The sequence below is a fragment of the Bos javanicus genome, chromosome 25, assembly GCF_032452875.1.
Source record: "Bos javanicus breed banteng chromosome 25, ARS-OSU_banteng_1.0, whole genome shotgun sequence".
Classification (NCBI taxonomy): Eukaryota; Metazoa; Chordata; class Mammalia; order Artiodactyla; family Bovidae; genus Bos; species Bos javanicus.
Genome location: NC_083892.1, coordinates 36,478,253 through 36,495,967, shown reverse-complemented (window position 1 = coordinate 36,495,967; position 17,715 = coordinate 36,478,253). Strand labels below are relative to the sequence as shown.

General features: G+C 39.9%; 1 protein-coding gene across 1 annotated transcript in view; it reads right to left on the bottom strand.

Moving 5' to 3' along the window:
* Positions 1–4,798: 4,798 nt before the first annotated feature.
* Positions 4,799–17,715, bottom strand: part of LOC133238306 (olfactory receptor 2AE1) — a 17,408-nt gene continuing 4,491 nt past the window's right edge. The window contains exon 2 of the mRNA XM_061401236.1: positions 4,799–6,196. Within this exon, the coding sequence (XP_061257220.1) occupies positions 5,184–6,196 (1,013 nt within the window). The 3' untranslated portion in view covers positions 4,799–5,183. The remainder of the gene's footprint in view (positions 6,197–17,715) is intronic.

Below are 17,715 nucleotides of genomic sequence, written 5' to 3'. Positions count from 1 at the left end.
CACACCCAGAAATAGAATTGCTGTAACTGTCTTTCTTTTTTTATCTTTTATTGAGTGGCTGCACCATTTTATGTTCCGCCAACAACGCACAAGCTCTCCAGTTTCTCCATGTGTTTGCCAACAGTGCTCATCTCTGCTGTTTTAGTAATAGCCATCTTAATGAGCATGATGTGGTGTCTCATCATGGCTTTTGTTTGTTTTTATTAAAGAGTGAGACTCATTTCTCCTACTGCTGTTAAGATGTGAATGACATTTGACATTGTGTTAGTTCAAGGTGTACAAGACAATGATTCAATGTACGTATATATTCCAAAATGATTACCAAAATGAGTTTTGTTAATTTACCTCAAGTAGTTATAGCTTTTTCTTTTATTGAACTTTTATTTTAATTTAGTCCTTTTATAAGAAAAAGATGTAATCTCTTGGCAACTTTCAAATATACAATTCATACTGTTAACTGTAGTCACCATGTTGTCTATTATACCCTTCAAACTAATTTATCTTACTACTGGAAACTTTTACATTTTGATCACCTTTTCCTGTTTCCCCCACACCTAGCCCCAGCTCTGGCAATCACTAATCCGTTTTCTGTATCTAAAAGTGGAGGGTGTTTTGATCCTACACACAAGTTATCGTAGAGTATTTGTCTTTCTCTGACTTATTTCACTTAGCACAATGCCCTCAAGGTCCAGCCACGTTGTCACAAATGACAAGAATTCTTTATTTTTTATAGAACTAATATTCCACTGTATACATGCCACCTTTTCTTTATCCATTCATCCATAGACAGACACTGAGGTTGTTTCCATATCTTGACTACTATTAATAATACTGCAGTGAACAGGGGGGGAAGATAACTTTTCAAGACAGAGATTTCATGTACTTGAATTTCTACCCAGAACTGGAATTCCTAGATCATAATATGGTTCTGTTTTTAATTATTGAGGAACCTGAATATTTTTTCAATAGTAACTCTACCAATTTACATTCCCAAGATCCTGATGCTGGGAAAGATTGAGGGCAGGAGGAGAAGGAGGCAGCAGAAGAAGAGATGGTTGGATGGCATCACCAACTCAATGGACATGAGTTTGAGCAAACTCCAGGGGATAGGGAAGCCTGGCATGCCGCAGTCCATGGGGTTGAAAGAGTCAGATTCAACTTAGTGACTAACAACAACAATAACAGGGCACAAGGATTCTCTTTTTTCCAAATCCTCTTCAGCAATTATCTGTGTTCTTTTTGAGAAAAGCCGTTCTCACAGGTGTGAGGTGATACCACACTGTGGTTTTGATTTGCATTTCCCTGATGATTAGGGATATTGAGCACATTTTCATATTCCTGTTGCCCATTTGTGTGTCTTCTTTGGAAAAAGTCTTTTCAGTTCTTCAGCCTATTTTTTTTTTTAAGTTTCTTAGATTTTTATTTATTTATTTTTATTTTTTTATTATTACTATTTGGAGAAGGCAATGGCACCCCACTCCAGTACTCTTGCCTGGAAAACCTCATGGATGGAGGAGCCTGGTAGGCTACAGTCCATGGGGTCGCTGAGGGTCGGGCATGACAGCGACTTAACTTTCACTTTTCACTTTCTTGCATTGGAGAAGGAAATGGCAACCCACTCCAGTGTTCTTGCCTGGAGAATCCCAGGGACAGGGGAGCCTGGTGGGCTGGCATCTATGGGGTCACACAGAGTTGGACACGACTGAAGTGACTTAGCAGCAGCATTATTACTATTATTTTTTTTACTTTACAATATTGTATTGGTTTTGCCATACATCAACATGCATCTGCCATGGGTGTACACGTGTTTCCCATCCTGAACCCCCCTCCCACCTCCCTCCCCATACCATCCCTCTGGGTCATCCCAGTGTACCAGCCCCAGGCTTCCTGTATCCTGCATTGAACCTGGACTGGTGATTTGTTTCTTATATGATATTATACATGTGTGTGTGTTTTGGCTATTGAGTTGTGTGGGTTTCTGATATATTTTGGATATTAAGCCCATATCAGGTAAATGATTTGTAAATATTTCCCCCATTTTCCAGGTTGACTTTACATTTTTTGATGATTTCCCTTTCTGTGAAGGGCTTCCCTGATAGCTCAGTTGGTAAAGAATCTGCCGGCAATGTAGGAAACCCCAGTTCAGTTCCTGGGTTGGAAAGATCTGCTGGAGAAGGGACAGGCTACCCACACCTATATTCTTGGACCTCCCTTGTGGCTCAGCTGGTAAAGAATCCGCCTGCAATGTGGGAGACCTGGGTTCGATCCCTGGGTTGGGAAGATCCCCTGGAGAAGGGAAAGTCTACCCACTCCAGTATGGCCTGGAGAATTCCATGGACTATGGGGTCGCAAAGAGTTAGACATGACTGAGCGACTTTCACTTCACTTCACTTCACTTCACTTGCTGTGAAAATCTTTTGCTTTTTAGTTTAACATGGTCCCACTTGTTTCTTTTTGCTCTCGTTCTTTTTGCTTTTGGTGCCGTATCTAAAAAATATTGTCAAGACTGATGTCAAGGAGCTTGTCCCTTATGTTTTCTTCCAGGAGTTTTGTGGTTTCAGGTCTTACTTTCAAGCCATTAATCCTGTTTGAGATGATTTTCATAAATTATACATCAAATGATCTGTGAGGCTGAGCATCCTTTCATGTGCTTGTTGACCATTTGTACAACTTGTTTGGAAAAATGTCTTTTCAAGTCCTTTGCCCATGATTAGGTTATTTTATTGTGATTGTCTTTGAATTGTAGTCATTTTTGTGTATTCCGGATGTTAACCTCTTATCATGAAGCTTTCCCCTTATGTTTTCTTCTAAGAAGAAAATAATAGTTTAATAGTTTTAGTTCTTACATTTAGATATTTGATACATTTTCATTTAATGCTTTGTAGAGTGTAAGGGTCTAGCTTTACGCTTTTGCATATGGATAACCAGTTTTCACAGCACAGTTATTGAAAAGATTGTCCTTTTCCTATTGAATGATCCTAGTATCCTCAATGATAATAATCTCATTGTATATACGAGGGTCTTTTTCTGAGGTGTCTATTCCATTCCATTGGTCTATACATCCCTATATATGGTAGTATCACACTTTTTTGATTACTATAAATTTGTAGTAAGTTTTGAAATCAGTAAGTGTGAGTTTTCTAATTTTAGTCTTTTCCAGGATTGTATTGGCTATTTGAGGTCCCTTGATTCCATATAAATTTTAGGATATTTCTTTTTTTGAAAACAAAATGCCACCGAGATTTTGGTAGGTTTTGCCTTGGCTCTGTAGATCAGTTTGGGTAATAAAGAAGTCTTAACAATTTAAATATTTCCAATTCATAAACATAGGATATCTTTCCATTTATTTACATACCTTTACCTTCTTTCAGCAGTGTTTGGTAGTTTTCAGTGTACAGATCTTTCACTTCCTTGGATAAGTTAATTCCTAAGTATTTTATTCTATTTGATTTCTATAGTAAGTGGAAAAAAGTTGGACCCTTACCTTACACCATTTTCAAAATTTAACTGGAAATATATCAAAAACCTAATGTAAAAGCTAAAACTACAAAACTCTTAGAAGAAAGCACAGAGAGAAAATTTCATGACATTGCATTTACAGTGTTTTCTTGGATATGACACAGAAATCCCAGGCAACAAAAATAAAAATGAACAAATGGGAATAAATGAAAATTTTAAAACATGTCCATCAAATGACACAATCAACAGAGTAAAAGGCAACCAATGGAATGACAGAGATATTTGTAAGCCCTGTATAAGACAAAGGGTTAATATCTAGAATATATCAAGAATAATTACAATTATAGAGTTAGGTGGCATCATCAACTCAATGGACATGAGTCTGAGCAAACTCCAGGAGATGTGAAGGACAGGGAAGCCTGGCGTGCTGCAGTCTTCGGGGTCGCAAAGAGCTGGACACGACTAAGCAACTGAACAACAGTGAACAACAGTAACTCTTCTCAAGGTGGGGTCATAACGTGCTATACTATTTACCTTCGGCAGATGTTAGCATTACATGAATAACCATCCATCAACTTAGCTCAGATTGTTTCATTCCCAGATAAGCCTATAGCATTCTGGACAAGGTCGTAGTTGTACGTGTATATGTGTAGAGAGTGGGGGTGGGCGTAGCAGAAGAACAGCCACTCTCTGTAACTAGGATTGTGAGCGAGCTGCTTATATCAGACCCTTGTGCCTTCAGGAATAACCCAGGCATCATTTCTCTGAAAATTCTCTCTACTTGATATTGAAGTGTTACAACACAAATCCAACCTTAGGGCTTTGTGTATAACATAGCACCCTACCCATAAAGGGCAGCTCATCTTATTATAGAATGCTGAAAAGCTATTTCTCAAAGAGAAAATACTTAGCGTCAAAGAAAGCATAACTTTGCTCTCAAGCATTAAGTATTTTTCTTCTGAAGATGGTCCCGGGACTGAATAACTAGTAGGAAAAGCAAGATCTAGATATTTGGCTGTGGCTTTGGCATCCCTCAGCCCACTAGACTCCAGGAAAGTTCACTGAGATGTCAAGTCTCTGCATCTACATGGGATTAATATGTGGCTATCTTTCATGTCACGTGAGCTAGTAAGACAATCTAGGTCCCTTTCATTTATTAACCCATAAACAAGTAGTTATTGAGTACTTATTTCATGTCAGACTCTTTTCTTGGCATTGGTGAGACAACAGAAAACAATGTAAAACTCCTTACCCTTTTGAAAATTTCACTCTAGGAAGCAGACAGTAAGAATAGAATGTTATGCAATATCAAGGAAGTATGATCGTAAGGTAGGATCAGGGGACAAAGAGTGAAGAGGCTGCTTTAAATAGGCTCATCAGGGGGGCATGTTTGGGCAAGATTCCATTTGAAAAGAGATCAAAAGGAAATGAAAGCGTGTCTAGCACTGTGAAGACTTGATCTTTGTACGTCTCAGCCTCCGAAACTGTAAGAAGTAATGTCTGTTGTCTAAGTCACCAAGCCTTGGTACTGTTGTTATAGCAGCCCAAATGGACTAAGATGGTACTGTATGGGGCTTCGATGCCTGAGAGCAAGTGAGAATACTGGAAATGTTTGTTAACCACTTCAATTTTGCAGTAGACATCACGGCTCCGGACCCTTGAAAAAAATCATTGCAGTTTACAGAAAACAATTTAAGGAGCTGATGAGAATTCCACTAATGTACTCAGGACAACTGCACTTGCAATCTTTTAATGATAAAGTCTCTCCCCAGAACCCTCCTCAGAGCCTTAGCTACATCCTTATTCCAGAGAGTATAAATCAGTGGATTCAATGTGGGAGTGATGATGCTGTAGAACACAGAACCGACTTTGTCTTGCAGTGGAGTGCGCTGGGACCTGGGCCTCATATATGAGAAGATGGAAGCACCAAACCAGAGGGAAACCACAGTGAGGTGAGAGCTGCAAGTGGCGAAGGCGTTTCTCTTACTCCCACGCATCTGAATGACACTGTGGAGGATGAAGACATAGGATGTAGAAATCAGGACGATGGGGAGGAGGAGGAGGAGGAGGGTGCTGATGTACACTGTGGCCTCGTACACAGAGATGTCTCCACATACCAACTTCACAACAGCTGGAAACTCACAGTAGAAGTGGTGGATTTGTCGAGGCCCACAGAAAGGGAAGTGCATCAAGACTGCCGTGTAAATTAGGGAATTCAGGGACGCTCCCAACCAAGACATGGCAGCCACCATTAGCGTCACCTTTCTGTTCATGAGAACAGTGTAGCGCAGTGGATGACAGATGGCAACGTAGCGGTCATAGGACATGAAAGCTAGGAGAAGACACTCCGCACCGCCCAGAGTCAGATAGAGGAAGTGCTGGGTCGCACAGCCCACAAAGGAGATGGACTTCTGGCCAGAGAGGTAGTTGGTCGCCATCTTGGGGATGGTGGTGGAGACATGCATCAGCTCCATGAGCGAGAGCTGGCTGAGGAGGAGGTACATGGGTGTGTGGAGCCGGGGGTCAGCACAGATGAGCAGAAGGGTGAGGCTGTTGCCACTCACAGCAATAAGGAAGACCACCATGGTCAAGGAGAAAAGGAAAAAGTGGGCGAGAGAGTCATCAAAGAGCCCTTCCAGGACGAAGTCTGCCAGAGAGGAGTGATTCCTCTGCCACGTCTCCCCGTCATCAGCCCCTGGGAAACAGGAAGTGGAGATGAAATGTGATGTCAGGAATACTGGGGTTCATCCAACCTGACGATAAGCCTCTTCTGATCCACAGAAGAATTTTGAAGAATAATATTTTTCTAGTTCTAATTATTCTACAGCTCTGATTATTGAAATTTCTCTTTTTAAAAATAAGAGAACTTCAGATCTCTGCTCACAAATATGATCCCTCTGAAATTTCAAAATACCTAGACTCTGTTAGTGCTAGACTTCTAAACAAGTCTCTCCTCATTAAGGAAGATATATATACATTTATATGTGTATATATACATATGTTCTTTTTTAAGTATATATACTTTATAGATACACTCTAAATTTTATATATGATATAAAAAAATATATACAGATCTTTTCTTACATCAGTCAGGGTTTAACCAGAAAAGCTGAACTACCAAGAGATTTATACATACATATACCTTTAATGGATTGTATAGAAATTTGGCCTTACTTGACTGTGAAAGCTGGTTAAGCAGTCTATGTAAAGCTGTCACCTTTCTATCTGATTTTAGAACTTGAACTCCATGAGGCAAGCAGTCAGGAAGGGAAGATGGGTATAAAAGTGTGGTAGCTCAAGGTCAGACTGGAACCCACAAACGTGACATAAATCCCACAAGGGCAGACTGAGACCCATGTCATTATTGCTGCCTCTGGAATTGGTGGCATGGTTTCTCTTGCACAAGCTGGAGGCCTGCTTAACAAGGCTAAATGCACAGTCCTAGCCGCAGAGTCGGAGAAGCTAGAGGAAGATCCAGGGGAAGGCAGAGTAACTGCCGGTCCACAGCTGCCTCACACCAGTGAGGGGAGTCAGCACATCAGCAGCAACAGACGCTTCCCCCTGCCCTCTAAATCTTCCCGAGAATCTCTCGGGTGGCCCACCTTAACCAGAAACTCACAGCAACGGGAATTCTAGTAAATGTAGTTCATCCTAGCTAAGATGACACATTAAAAAACTCCAGAGTTCGTCTTCAGTATATTTGGCAAACATATACTTAACACATCTCCTTAAATGACACATCATCCCCAATAAACACAACAAAGCCGTCCTTCTGCCTCCTGTAACTGTCCTGCACACCATCAAAAGTATGCAAATATTCACAGCAAAACAAGGAAGAAAGATCCACTGCTGTGGCCCACAAAATGAGTCATCCTTTCAACAGCTAACCTCTTCTGTGGATACCGGCCTTCTTTCTCACTCGGTGCTGTTCATGCCAATGGACTCCCAGGTTTGTTATAGCAGCATGGATAGAGCTCTACATGGGCTCAACAACATGGACTTGCAGTCACCACGGCCAGCCTAGCACCACTGAGCGCCCATCTGCCAGCAGAGACCCAGCTCTGAGCCCCTGATATGACGTCATCCCATAGTGATATCAGACACTTGGTGATAGGCTGATTATACTGGATAGCTTCCATTATTGAAGGGACTTTACTTTTTTCTTATTGGAGTTGACACTTTACATATGGATTTGCCTCCCTTTCTTACAGCGCTGCTGTCAAAAGATACCACCTATGGATATATACAATGCTCTGTTCACCATAATGTTATTCCATGAAGTAATGTTATTACTGCCAAATAAAGAGTTGATTTCACAGCAAATGAAATGTGGGGATGGGCCCATGTTGAAGGAATCCATTGGTCTATTCCATACTCTCCAGCATCCTGAGACAGCTGCCCAAACAGACTTCTGAAGCCTCAGTTACAGCAACTGGTAGTTGACAACACCTCATATTGCTGGGGCATTGTCCTCTAAGATGTGGTATATGTTCTAAATTTCTATATCAATTTATGGTGCTGTTTCTCCTATTGCAACAGTTCGTGGGACCAGAAATCAAGAGGTGGAAGTGGGAGTGAGTCCCCCACTGTACATTTATAACTGGGATCCACTGCCAAATTTTTTACTCTCACACGTTTAGGCTCTGCGAGTTACAAAGGAAGGAATTCCTTCATCAGGCAACACAATTTCGTTTACTGAGAGCTGAGACTGCCACCCTGCCACTTCGGACTCTTCTTATCACTGAGTCAACAAGCAAAGAAAGTTACTCTGCTAGAGGTTGTAATAGATCCTGACTAGCAAGGGAAACCCGAGGTGCTACTACATGGGAATAAGGAGAGACAAGTCTGGAATTCAGGTTTTCTAGGGTGCTCTCTGTACTCAAATGTCCATTGATGAAAATCAGTGGAAAATCACAACAACCCAATTCAGACAAGACTGCTAACGGCCCAGATCCTTCAGGAGTGAAGGTTAGGGATGCTCTCCCACTGAACAAGTAACCATGACCCACTGAAGACAAAGGGAATATGGAATGGGTTGTGAAAGAAGGTATTTAGAAAAACCAGCCATGACTGTGTGAGCAGCTGCAGAATGAAACTTGAAATATAGGCATTTCTTACTTATTGATATGTGAATATTTTATGTATAGATATATTTACTAAATATTTCTGTTTATTTCACTCAGTCATCCCTTTGTCTAACATAAGATATATTAATATGGTTAGCTTCATATCTCAGTATTTAAATTACAGGACATAAAAGGAGAGTATGAATTAGGAGTAAAATTAATTTCACCTTTTTTATGGATAAAAGGTTAGTGTGTTTTATATATTCTTCTTGGGAGAGGGTTACATGTTTTTTGGTTGTACATGGGCTAGTTGTATCCAGGTAGGTGGAAGGGTACATTGATATTGTCTTTATTTGAAGATTGCTAAGTCACTTTAGTCGTGTCCGACTCTGTGCGACCCCATAGATGCCAGCCCACCAGGCTCCGCTGCCCCTGGGATTCTCCAGGCAAGAACACTGGAGTGGGTTGCCATTTCCTTCTCCAATGCATGAAAGTGAAAAGTGAAAGTGAAGTCGCTCAGTCATGTCCGACCCTCAGCGACCCCATGGACTGCAGGCTTCCAGGCTCCTCTATCCATGGGATTTTCCAGGCAAGAGTACTGGAGTGGGCTGCCATTGCCTTCTTCAATTGAAGATTAAGTATAGTTTAAAGAGAGGTGCATGGGTGCCAAGGTGACACATAACAACTCACCATGATTATGTATTTGAAAACAGGAAAGATATGACCTAGGAAGACCTGAGAGCATGAAAATTACAAATCAGGCTGATAAAGCTAGGATCACAACATTTAATCAGCCAGATTTCCCAATCAGCCCTTTACCTAATTCTCATATGAATACTGATCAGAATAAGAGCTCAATCTCCACAGTGAAAGTGAACTTAAAAAAAAAATACTCTAAATTGATCCCCAAATACCCACCCTCTCCCTCTTTGTGTTTTTCCCTCTAAGCATCTTCCTGGATCTTCATGTATTCCAGATTACTTACTTTTTAGAGTGAAGAACTCGGGATTGAATGTATTCTTCCAGGTGTAATTTGACCAGTAATCTCTCTCCATTTCATGCAGCAGAGGAGCATCTTAGGGCTGTCACCTTACACTGTTATTTCAAACTCAGCTTCCTGTGGTCTGAGAGCCCAGTGTTCCCCACATTCCCGCTGGTCATTCTCGCCCCATCAGCACATCCATACATTTCCCTTTACTTAGGGATCCATATACTTCCCTCTTTCCTCATTAGTTTCTATCTTTCTCTGTAAATCTCCATAGCATAATAAATTTCCCCATTGTCTGGTTCATGCCTCTCTTCCTCCCATAGGAACTTCACTAATAGTTTCCCTAGTCTGATTTATGTCCCTCAAGAGACTTTCCTCTGCCTTCTCAGGCTGCTTTCCTCATGGAATCACCAATCGTCAGCCTGTAACTTGAGGGTTCCAGTAATATGCTGACAATGCCAGAGGATGCCTTAGTTTCAAGTAAAAGTTTCTTGTGGGGAACACAAGTACAGTAGTGAAACAGAGGGTGCAGAATACTTCCACACTGACACACACGTTAGCTACTGAACATCCAAACAGGTCCTTTCTGAGACGTTCATCAGATTCCCATCATAACTCTCAAAACTGCCTTTTACAGAGGAATAGATAGAGGATATCGTCTACACAGTCTTTGCTGTTTACGCTAAATCTCTGAATGACAGAGAATCAGCAGGAGCACGACAGTATGTAATTCTGGAACGCTCTTGCAAAATGTGTTCAGATTTTGAACTCCATCATCATGCATCAGCACAAATTAAGTAACTAAACTTTTCTTTAATCTGTTAGTTGAGTCTTTGAATCATGCATATGCTTTCTCTGCCCCCAAACATATGAGCCACCTCTCCATCCAAAGATAGCAATGAGCACTTGAATCATAACCATTTACGTTAATGTTTCCTGGTTAAGAAGCTATACTTAATACCAGTGTCATCATCAGTGAGTCCAAAGTCAAAAGAAAAATCTGTTTTGGATTTCATGTTCTATTGGATCATTCAAGGCACTCTCTTCTTAGCTTTACACCTCCTTTCCCACTTAATGAAGTAAGAATCTGGCTTTTAGCACCGGTGTTTTGAGAATAAGCCCCTTCCTGACGACATGACGTTTCCTCGGCAGGAATCATAACAGCTAGAACGAGGAAAGACTTGGCCTGACCTGAGCCAGTCGTGAAGAGGAGCATCATCTGTGAGAAATAAAACTTCCCTAAACCCAGAGGATCTATGTCAGCAGAGGCAAATGGGGGACATGGCATCAGGGATTCCCACCCAAAGGACACACCCTAAATCTCCTCTGGAAACCATTACTCAGGGTGCCAATTAGGCTTGCATCGTGCATGAGATAAGCATTCCCAAAGGGCTTTGCTTGAAGTTTGTTTGTAGGGGTCAGGGGACTGGGATATTTTGAGGACTGTGGCTCAGAAGATAACATGGGAATTTCATCTCCAAGGGCCAGTTAACCATGGAGAGAAACAGTTCCTAGAGTCCCTGGTTTATTTTACCATCTTGAAACCCAGACTCTCTTGCCCCTTTCCATCGAACCCTTTGGAGAAAACAATCTGAAGAAGATCTAGTCCTTGTTTCCCACAGGACCCAGTGGAGAGTTTCCCCATGTGCCATACCACGGGAGAAAAGGTAAGGAATGGAGAGTGTGATTACCAGTAGCACTTCCCATCCTTGCTGTTGGTCATTCTCAAGTTTTTTAGACTACATCAGTATAACATGTGGAAAGACTTCAGATACAGAATTTTTTAAAGTGGTGTAGCTATACATCTCCTCCTCGTTTACTCCCATCTCAGTTACGCCCTTCTCTTCCTCTCCATTACCGTTACCATTAGAGGTAAAGGATCTATTAAGTAGAGCCTGAAGTCAAGTAGGTTGATTCCTCCAGTTCCATTCTTCTTTCTCAAGATAGCTTTGGCTATTCGAGGTTTTTTATATTTCTATACAAATTGTGAAATTATTTGTTCTAGCTCTGTGAAGAATACCGTTGGTAGCTTGATAGGGATTGCATTGAATCTATAAATTGCTTTGGGTAGTATACTCATTTTCACTATATTGATTCTTCCAATCCATGAACATGGTGTATTTCTCCATCTATTAGTGTCCTCTTTGATTTCTTTCACCAGTGTTTTATAGTTTTCTATATATAGGTCTTTAGTTTCTTTAGGTAGATATATTCCTAAGTATTTTTTTCTTTCCGTTGCAATGGTAAATGGAATTGTTTCCTTAATTTCTCTTTCTGTTTTCTCATTGTTAGTGTATAGGAATGCAAGGGATTTCTGTGTGTTGATTTTATATCCTGCAACTTTACTATATTCATTGATTAGTTCTAGTAATTTTCTGGTGGAGTCTTTAGAGTTTTCTATGTAGAGGATCCTGTCATCTGCAAACAGTGAGAGTTTTACTTCTTCTTTTCCAATTTGGATTCCTTTTATTTCTTTTTCTGCTCTGATTGCTGTGGCCAAAACTTCCAAAACTATGTTGAATAGTAATGGTGAAAGTGGGCACCCTTGTCTTGTTCCTGACTTTAGAGGAAATGCTTTCAATTTTTCACCATTGAGGATAATGTTTGCTGTGGGTTTGTCATATATAGCTTTTATTATGTTGAGGTATGTTCCTTCTATTCCTGCTTTCTGGAGAGTTTTTATCATAAATGGATGTTGACTTTTGTCAAAGGCTTTCTCTGCATCTATTGAGATAATCATATGGTTTTTATTTTTCAATTTGTTAATGTGGTGTATTACCTTGATTGATTTGCGGATATTGAAGAATCCTTGCATCCCTGGGATAAAGCCCACTTGGTCATGGTGTATGATCTTTTTAATGTGTTGTTGGATTCTTATTGCTAGATCTATCAAGCTACCAATGGTATTCTTCACAGAGCTAGAACAAATAATTTCACAATTTGTAAGGAAATACAAAAACCTCGAATAGCCAAAGCTATCTTGAGAAAGAAGAATGGGACTGGAGGAATCAACCTACCTGACTTCAGGCTCTACTACAAAGCCACAGTCATCAAGACAGTATGGTACTGGCACAAAGACAGAAATATAGATCAATGGAACAAAATAGAAAGCCCAGAGATAAATCCACGCACATATGGACACCTTATCTTTGACAAAGGAGGCAAGAATATACAATGGATTAAAGACAATCTCTTTAACAAGTGGTGCTGGGAAAACTGATCAACCACTTGTAAAAGAATGAAACTAGAGCACTTTCTAACACCATACACAAAAATAAACTCAAAATGGATTAAAGATCTAAACGTAAGACCAGAAACTGTAAAACTCCTAGAGGAGAACATAGGCAAAACATTCTCCGACATACATCACAGCAGGATCCTCTATGACCCACCTCCCAGAATATTGGAAATAAAAGCAAAAATAAACAAATGGGACCTAATTAAATTTAAAAGCTTCTGCACAACAAAGGAAACTATAAGCAAGGTGAAAAGACAACCTTCAGAATGGGAGAAAATAATAGCAAATGAAGCAACTGACAAACAACTAATCTCAAAAATATACAAGCAACTTCTACAGCTCAATTCCAGAAAAATAAATGACCCAATCAAAAAATGGGCCAAAGAACTAAATAGACATTTCTCCAAAGAAGACATACAGATGGCTAACAAACACATGAAAAGATGCTCAACATCACTCATTATTAGAGAAATGTAAATCAAAACCACTATGAGGTACCATTTCACGGCAGTCAGAATGGCTGCGATCCAAAAGTCTACAAGCAATAAATGCTGGAGAGCGTGTGGAAAAAAGGGAACCCTCTTACACTGTTGGTGGGAATGCAAACTAGTACAGCCACTATGGAGAACAGTGTGGAGATTCCTTAAAAAACTGGAAATAGAACTGCCTTATGATCCAGCAATCCCACTGCTGGGCATACACACCGAGGAAACCAGAATTGAAAGAGACATGTGTACCCCAATGTTCACCGCAGCACTGTTTATAATAGCCAGGACATGGAAGCAACCCAGATGTCCATCAACAGATGAATGGATAAGAAAGCTGTGGTACATATACACAATGGAGTATTACTTAGCCATTAAAAAGAATACATTTGAATCAGTTCTAATGAGGTGGATGAAACTGGAGCCTATTATACAGAGTGAAGTAAGCCAGAAAGAAAAACACCAAAACAGTATACTAACGTATATATATGGAATTTAGAAAGATGGTAACAATAACCCTGTGTACGAGACAGCAAAAGAGACACTGATGTATAGAACAGTCTTTTGGATTCTGTGGGAGAGGGAGAGGGTGGGATAATTTGGGAGAATGGCATTGAAATACGTATAATATCATATATGGAACGAGTCACCAGTCCAGGTTTGATGCACGATACTGGATGGTTGGGGCTGGTGCACTGGGACGACCCAGAGGGATGGTATGGGGAGGGAGGAGGGAGGAGGGTTCATGATGGGGAACACATGTATACCTGTGGTGGATTCATTTTGATATTTGGCAAAACCAATACAATATTGTAAAGTTTAAAAATAAAATACAATTTTTTTAAAAAAGGATCTACAATATTGTAAAGTTTAAAAAAAATAAAATTTAAAAAAACCAATACAATATTGTAAAGTTTAAAAATAAAATAAAATTAAAAAAAAAAGGATCTTTGCTTCTCTTTCTCAACTCAGATACTGAAATGTCTTATTTCACCGAGTTTATTTTGTTTATTCTTTGAGTAGATTCACTGTATCACCACTTTCTTCAAAACTTCTGTCTAAGAATTTACTTGGTGCTCTCATTCTTACGAGCATATAATATCCTTCCAGTTAAAGTAGTTATAGCACTTATGTATTGATTTATTGACCAGTATTTGATGATCATCTGCCAGGTCCCAAGCACTGCATTGTGCACAGTGAGAAACAAGCAAACTCCTTCCCCCATGAGACCAAGAGAGAGCAAAGAAGTATATCATGTTGGGTTAACAGTTTGTATTAATCCACATTCTTCAATTGCCAATGACATTAAAACAAAACTTACACTATCTTAAGGGAAGGTTCTGGGATCACAGCAGTGAATGGGGTAGAACTAATCTCTGCAAAAGAGCCAATTACTTGAATCATGTCAATGCCTTCTTTTTCCACCTTGCATCTTGGCTTGGGTCTCTGATCTTATTCTCTCAGACATTTTTAGATGGAGAGTACCCATACAGCTGGAAGCTCTCATGCCATACTTTTAGCTTGAAATCCAATACTCCTCCACCTCCAAGAAAACTCCAGGGAAGAAATCTGTTCAACAGTTTAGCCCTGTGGCCACCTCCTTGGAGCAATCGCTCTGTGTCAGAGCCTGCAGTAAAAGGACAGACCTCCCTGGCACAGGTGCCTATCTCTTGCAGCGGTTGGAGAGGTAGGGTGGTGATAGAACAAGGAAAACGGAGATTTGGAATGGAGTACTTTTACACAGAAAGTGTGGTTGTGAAGGGGTGGCATTAGAAGTAGGGAAGGAAAGCGTGAGAAACAAAACAATGCATATCCATTGCTAAATGAGGATAAAGAAGACTTTACTGTGTACAGTAAAACAGGGAGACCACTGTCACAACCTGGGTCACAGGGAAAGCCTCTTTTTAAAATGCCATCTAAGCTGAGGTCTCTAAATTGAGATAAGGATTATCCAGAACATTGAAGGCAAAAAGAGATCCAGATAAAGTCAAAGATGTACAAAATCCTTAAGTTGAAAAAAAAATCTTGATGTAATTAAGGAGCTGAAAAGAAGCTAGTATGACAGTAGATGTAATTGCAGAGCAAAGTAGGAGATGCCAGGATAGACATAAGCATGAGGGGAAGGGGAAGAAAGAGAGGGTAGGGAGAAAGGGAGGGAGGGAGAGGTAAGGAAGGAAGGAAGCTAGAAAAACCAAAGACATGGAGGGGGAGGAAGGAGGAAGGAAGAAGAAGGAGAAAGGAAGGAAAAAACCAAAGTCCAATAAATTTTATTCAAAGAAAAATGTGAGTTCTTAGAAAGTTTTAAAATAAGGAAGCATCAAGATACAACCACTCAAAGCTGGGGAAAGAACTGCCTTGACCTGGACCTAATCCAGGCCAGGAATAGTGCCTATTCCCACCAGCCAAACTGGAAAACCAGTTTGGAGTACTGGGTGTAATCCTCAGAAGAGCCTTGCCTCAATGGTGAGGAATAATTCTACCTAGACTAAACCCTGTTGTGGTTCTACTTAACAAATCCCAAAAGCAAAACCCAAAAGGATCAGATTCCCAATAACTGCATTCCAAAAAAAAAAGCTCAAGAATATTTTTAGGAATACAAAAATATCTAACACACAAGATAAATTTTACAATGTCTAGCATTCAATAAAAAAAAATAATAATAACCAGGCTTGCAATTAAACAAAATAAATATAAAAATCAGTGACTTGAAGTCTACTCAGAACTGATACTCAATAGACAATTTGAAGTATTCTATTGACTATATTGATTAGATCAGACAGAACCCTGGTGGTCTAGTGGTTAGGATTCTAGGCTTTCACTGCTGTGGCCCCAAGTCGAATCCCTGGTTAGGGAACTGAGATCCTGCAGGCCACAGGACACAGCCAAAATAAAATTTAAAAAAAAGACAAACACATTAAATAATTTATTACAACATATTCCATACATTCAAAATGATAGAGTAAAGATTAAATATGTTAATAAAGACATATTTTAAAGAAGATAAAACAGAAGCGCACGTGCACACACGAGTTTCTAGAGGTGATGGCTACAATGTCAGAAATGAAAAGCACAGTAGAGGATCAGCAGCAGACAGGACATTGCAAAAGGAAATATTGATGCATAAAGACTTAGCAATAGAAACTACAAGAAATGAAATAAGATAGGAAAAAAATTTAAAAATTAATGAACAGAGTATCTGTGAGCTTTAGGACAACCTCAAATGGCCTAATAAATATATATATAATTAGAGTATTGAAAGAGAGGAGAAAGGACAGAGAAAATATTTGAAGAAATAATAGACACTATTCACTAGCTAGACCTAATTGAGAACATCCCATTCAACAAAGAATAATACACATCTTTCCAGTGCATATGAAACATTTATCAAGTTACATCCTGTCACAAATGGCAGGATTTCCTGTAAGGCTGAATAATATTTCATTGTATGTACATGCCACACTTTCTTTATCCATCTGCCTGATAACGGACATTTGGGTTGCTCCCATGTCTCAGCCGGAGAAGGCGATGGCACCCCACTCCAGTACTCTTGCCTGGAAAATCCCATGGATGGAGGAGCCTGGTAGGCTGCAGTCCATGGGGTCGCTAAGAGTCGGACACGACTAAGCGACTTCACTTTCATTTTTCACTTTCATGCACTGGAGAAGGAAATGGCAACCCACTCCAGTGTTCTTGCGTGGAGAATCCCAGGGACGGGGGAGCCTGGTGGGCTGCAGTCCATGGGGTCACACAGAGTCGGAAACAACTGAAGTGACTTAGCAGCAGCAGTAGCATGTCTCAGCTATTGTAAGTAATGCTACAGTGAGCATGTGAATGCAGGTATATCTTTGAGGTACTGATTTCAGGTCCTTTGGACATAGAGTCAGAAGTGGAATTGCTAGATCATATGGTAGTTCTATTTTTACTTTTTTGAGGACCTCTGTTTGTCATAATTGTTTATTCTCTTGACAACGGCCATCCAAACAAGTGTGAGTTTTGTGATTTTGATGTGCATTTCCCTGATGATTGTTCATGTTCAGCATCTTTTCTTGTAAATGGTTTTTGGGAAAATGTCTTCTTCAGAAAAATGTCTCTTCAGATCTTTTGCCCATCCTTAACAAGATCATTTAATTTTGGATATTGAGTTGTAGGAATCCCTTATATATTTTGATATTACCTGGCAGGCTACAGTCTATGGGGTCACAAAGAACTGGACATGACTGAGTGACTGAGCACAATCCTTTATCAGATTGTGGTTTAAAAATATTCTTTGGAAAAATGTCTCTTCAGATCTTTTGCCGATCCTTAATAAGGTCATTTATTAATCTTGTTTTTGAGTTGTAGGAATTTCTTATATATTTTGGTTATTAATCCTTTATCAGATTATGGTTCAAAAACATTTTCTCTCACTCTGGAGGCTGCCTTTTCATTTTGTTGATTAATTCCTTTGCTGTGCAGAAGCTTTTTAGTTTGATATAATCT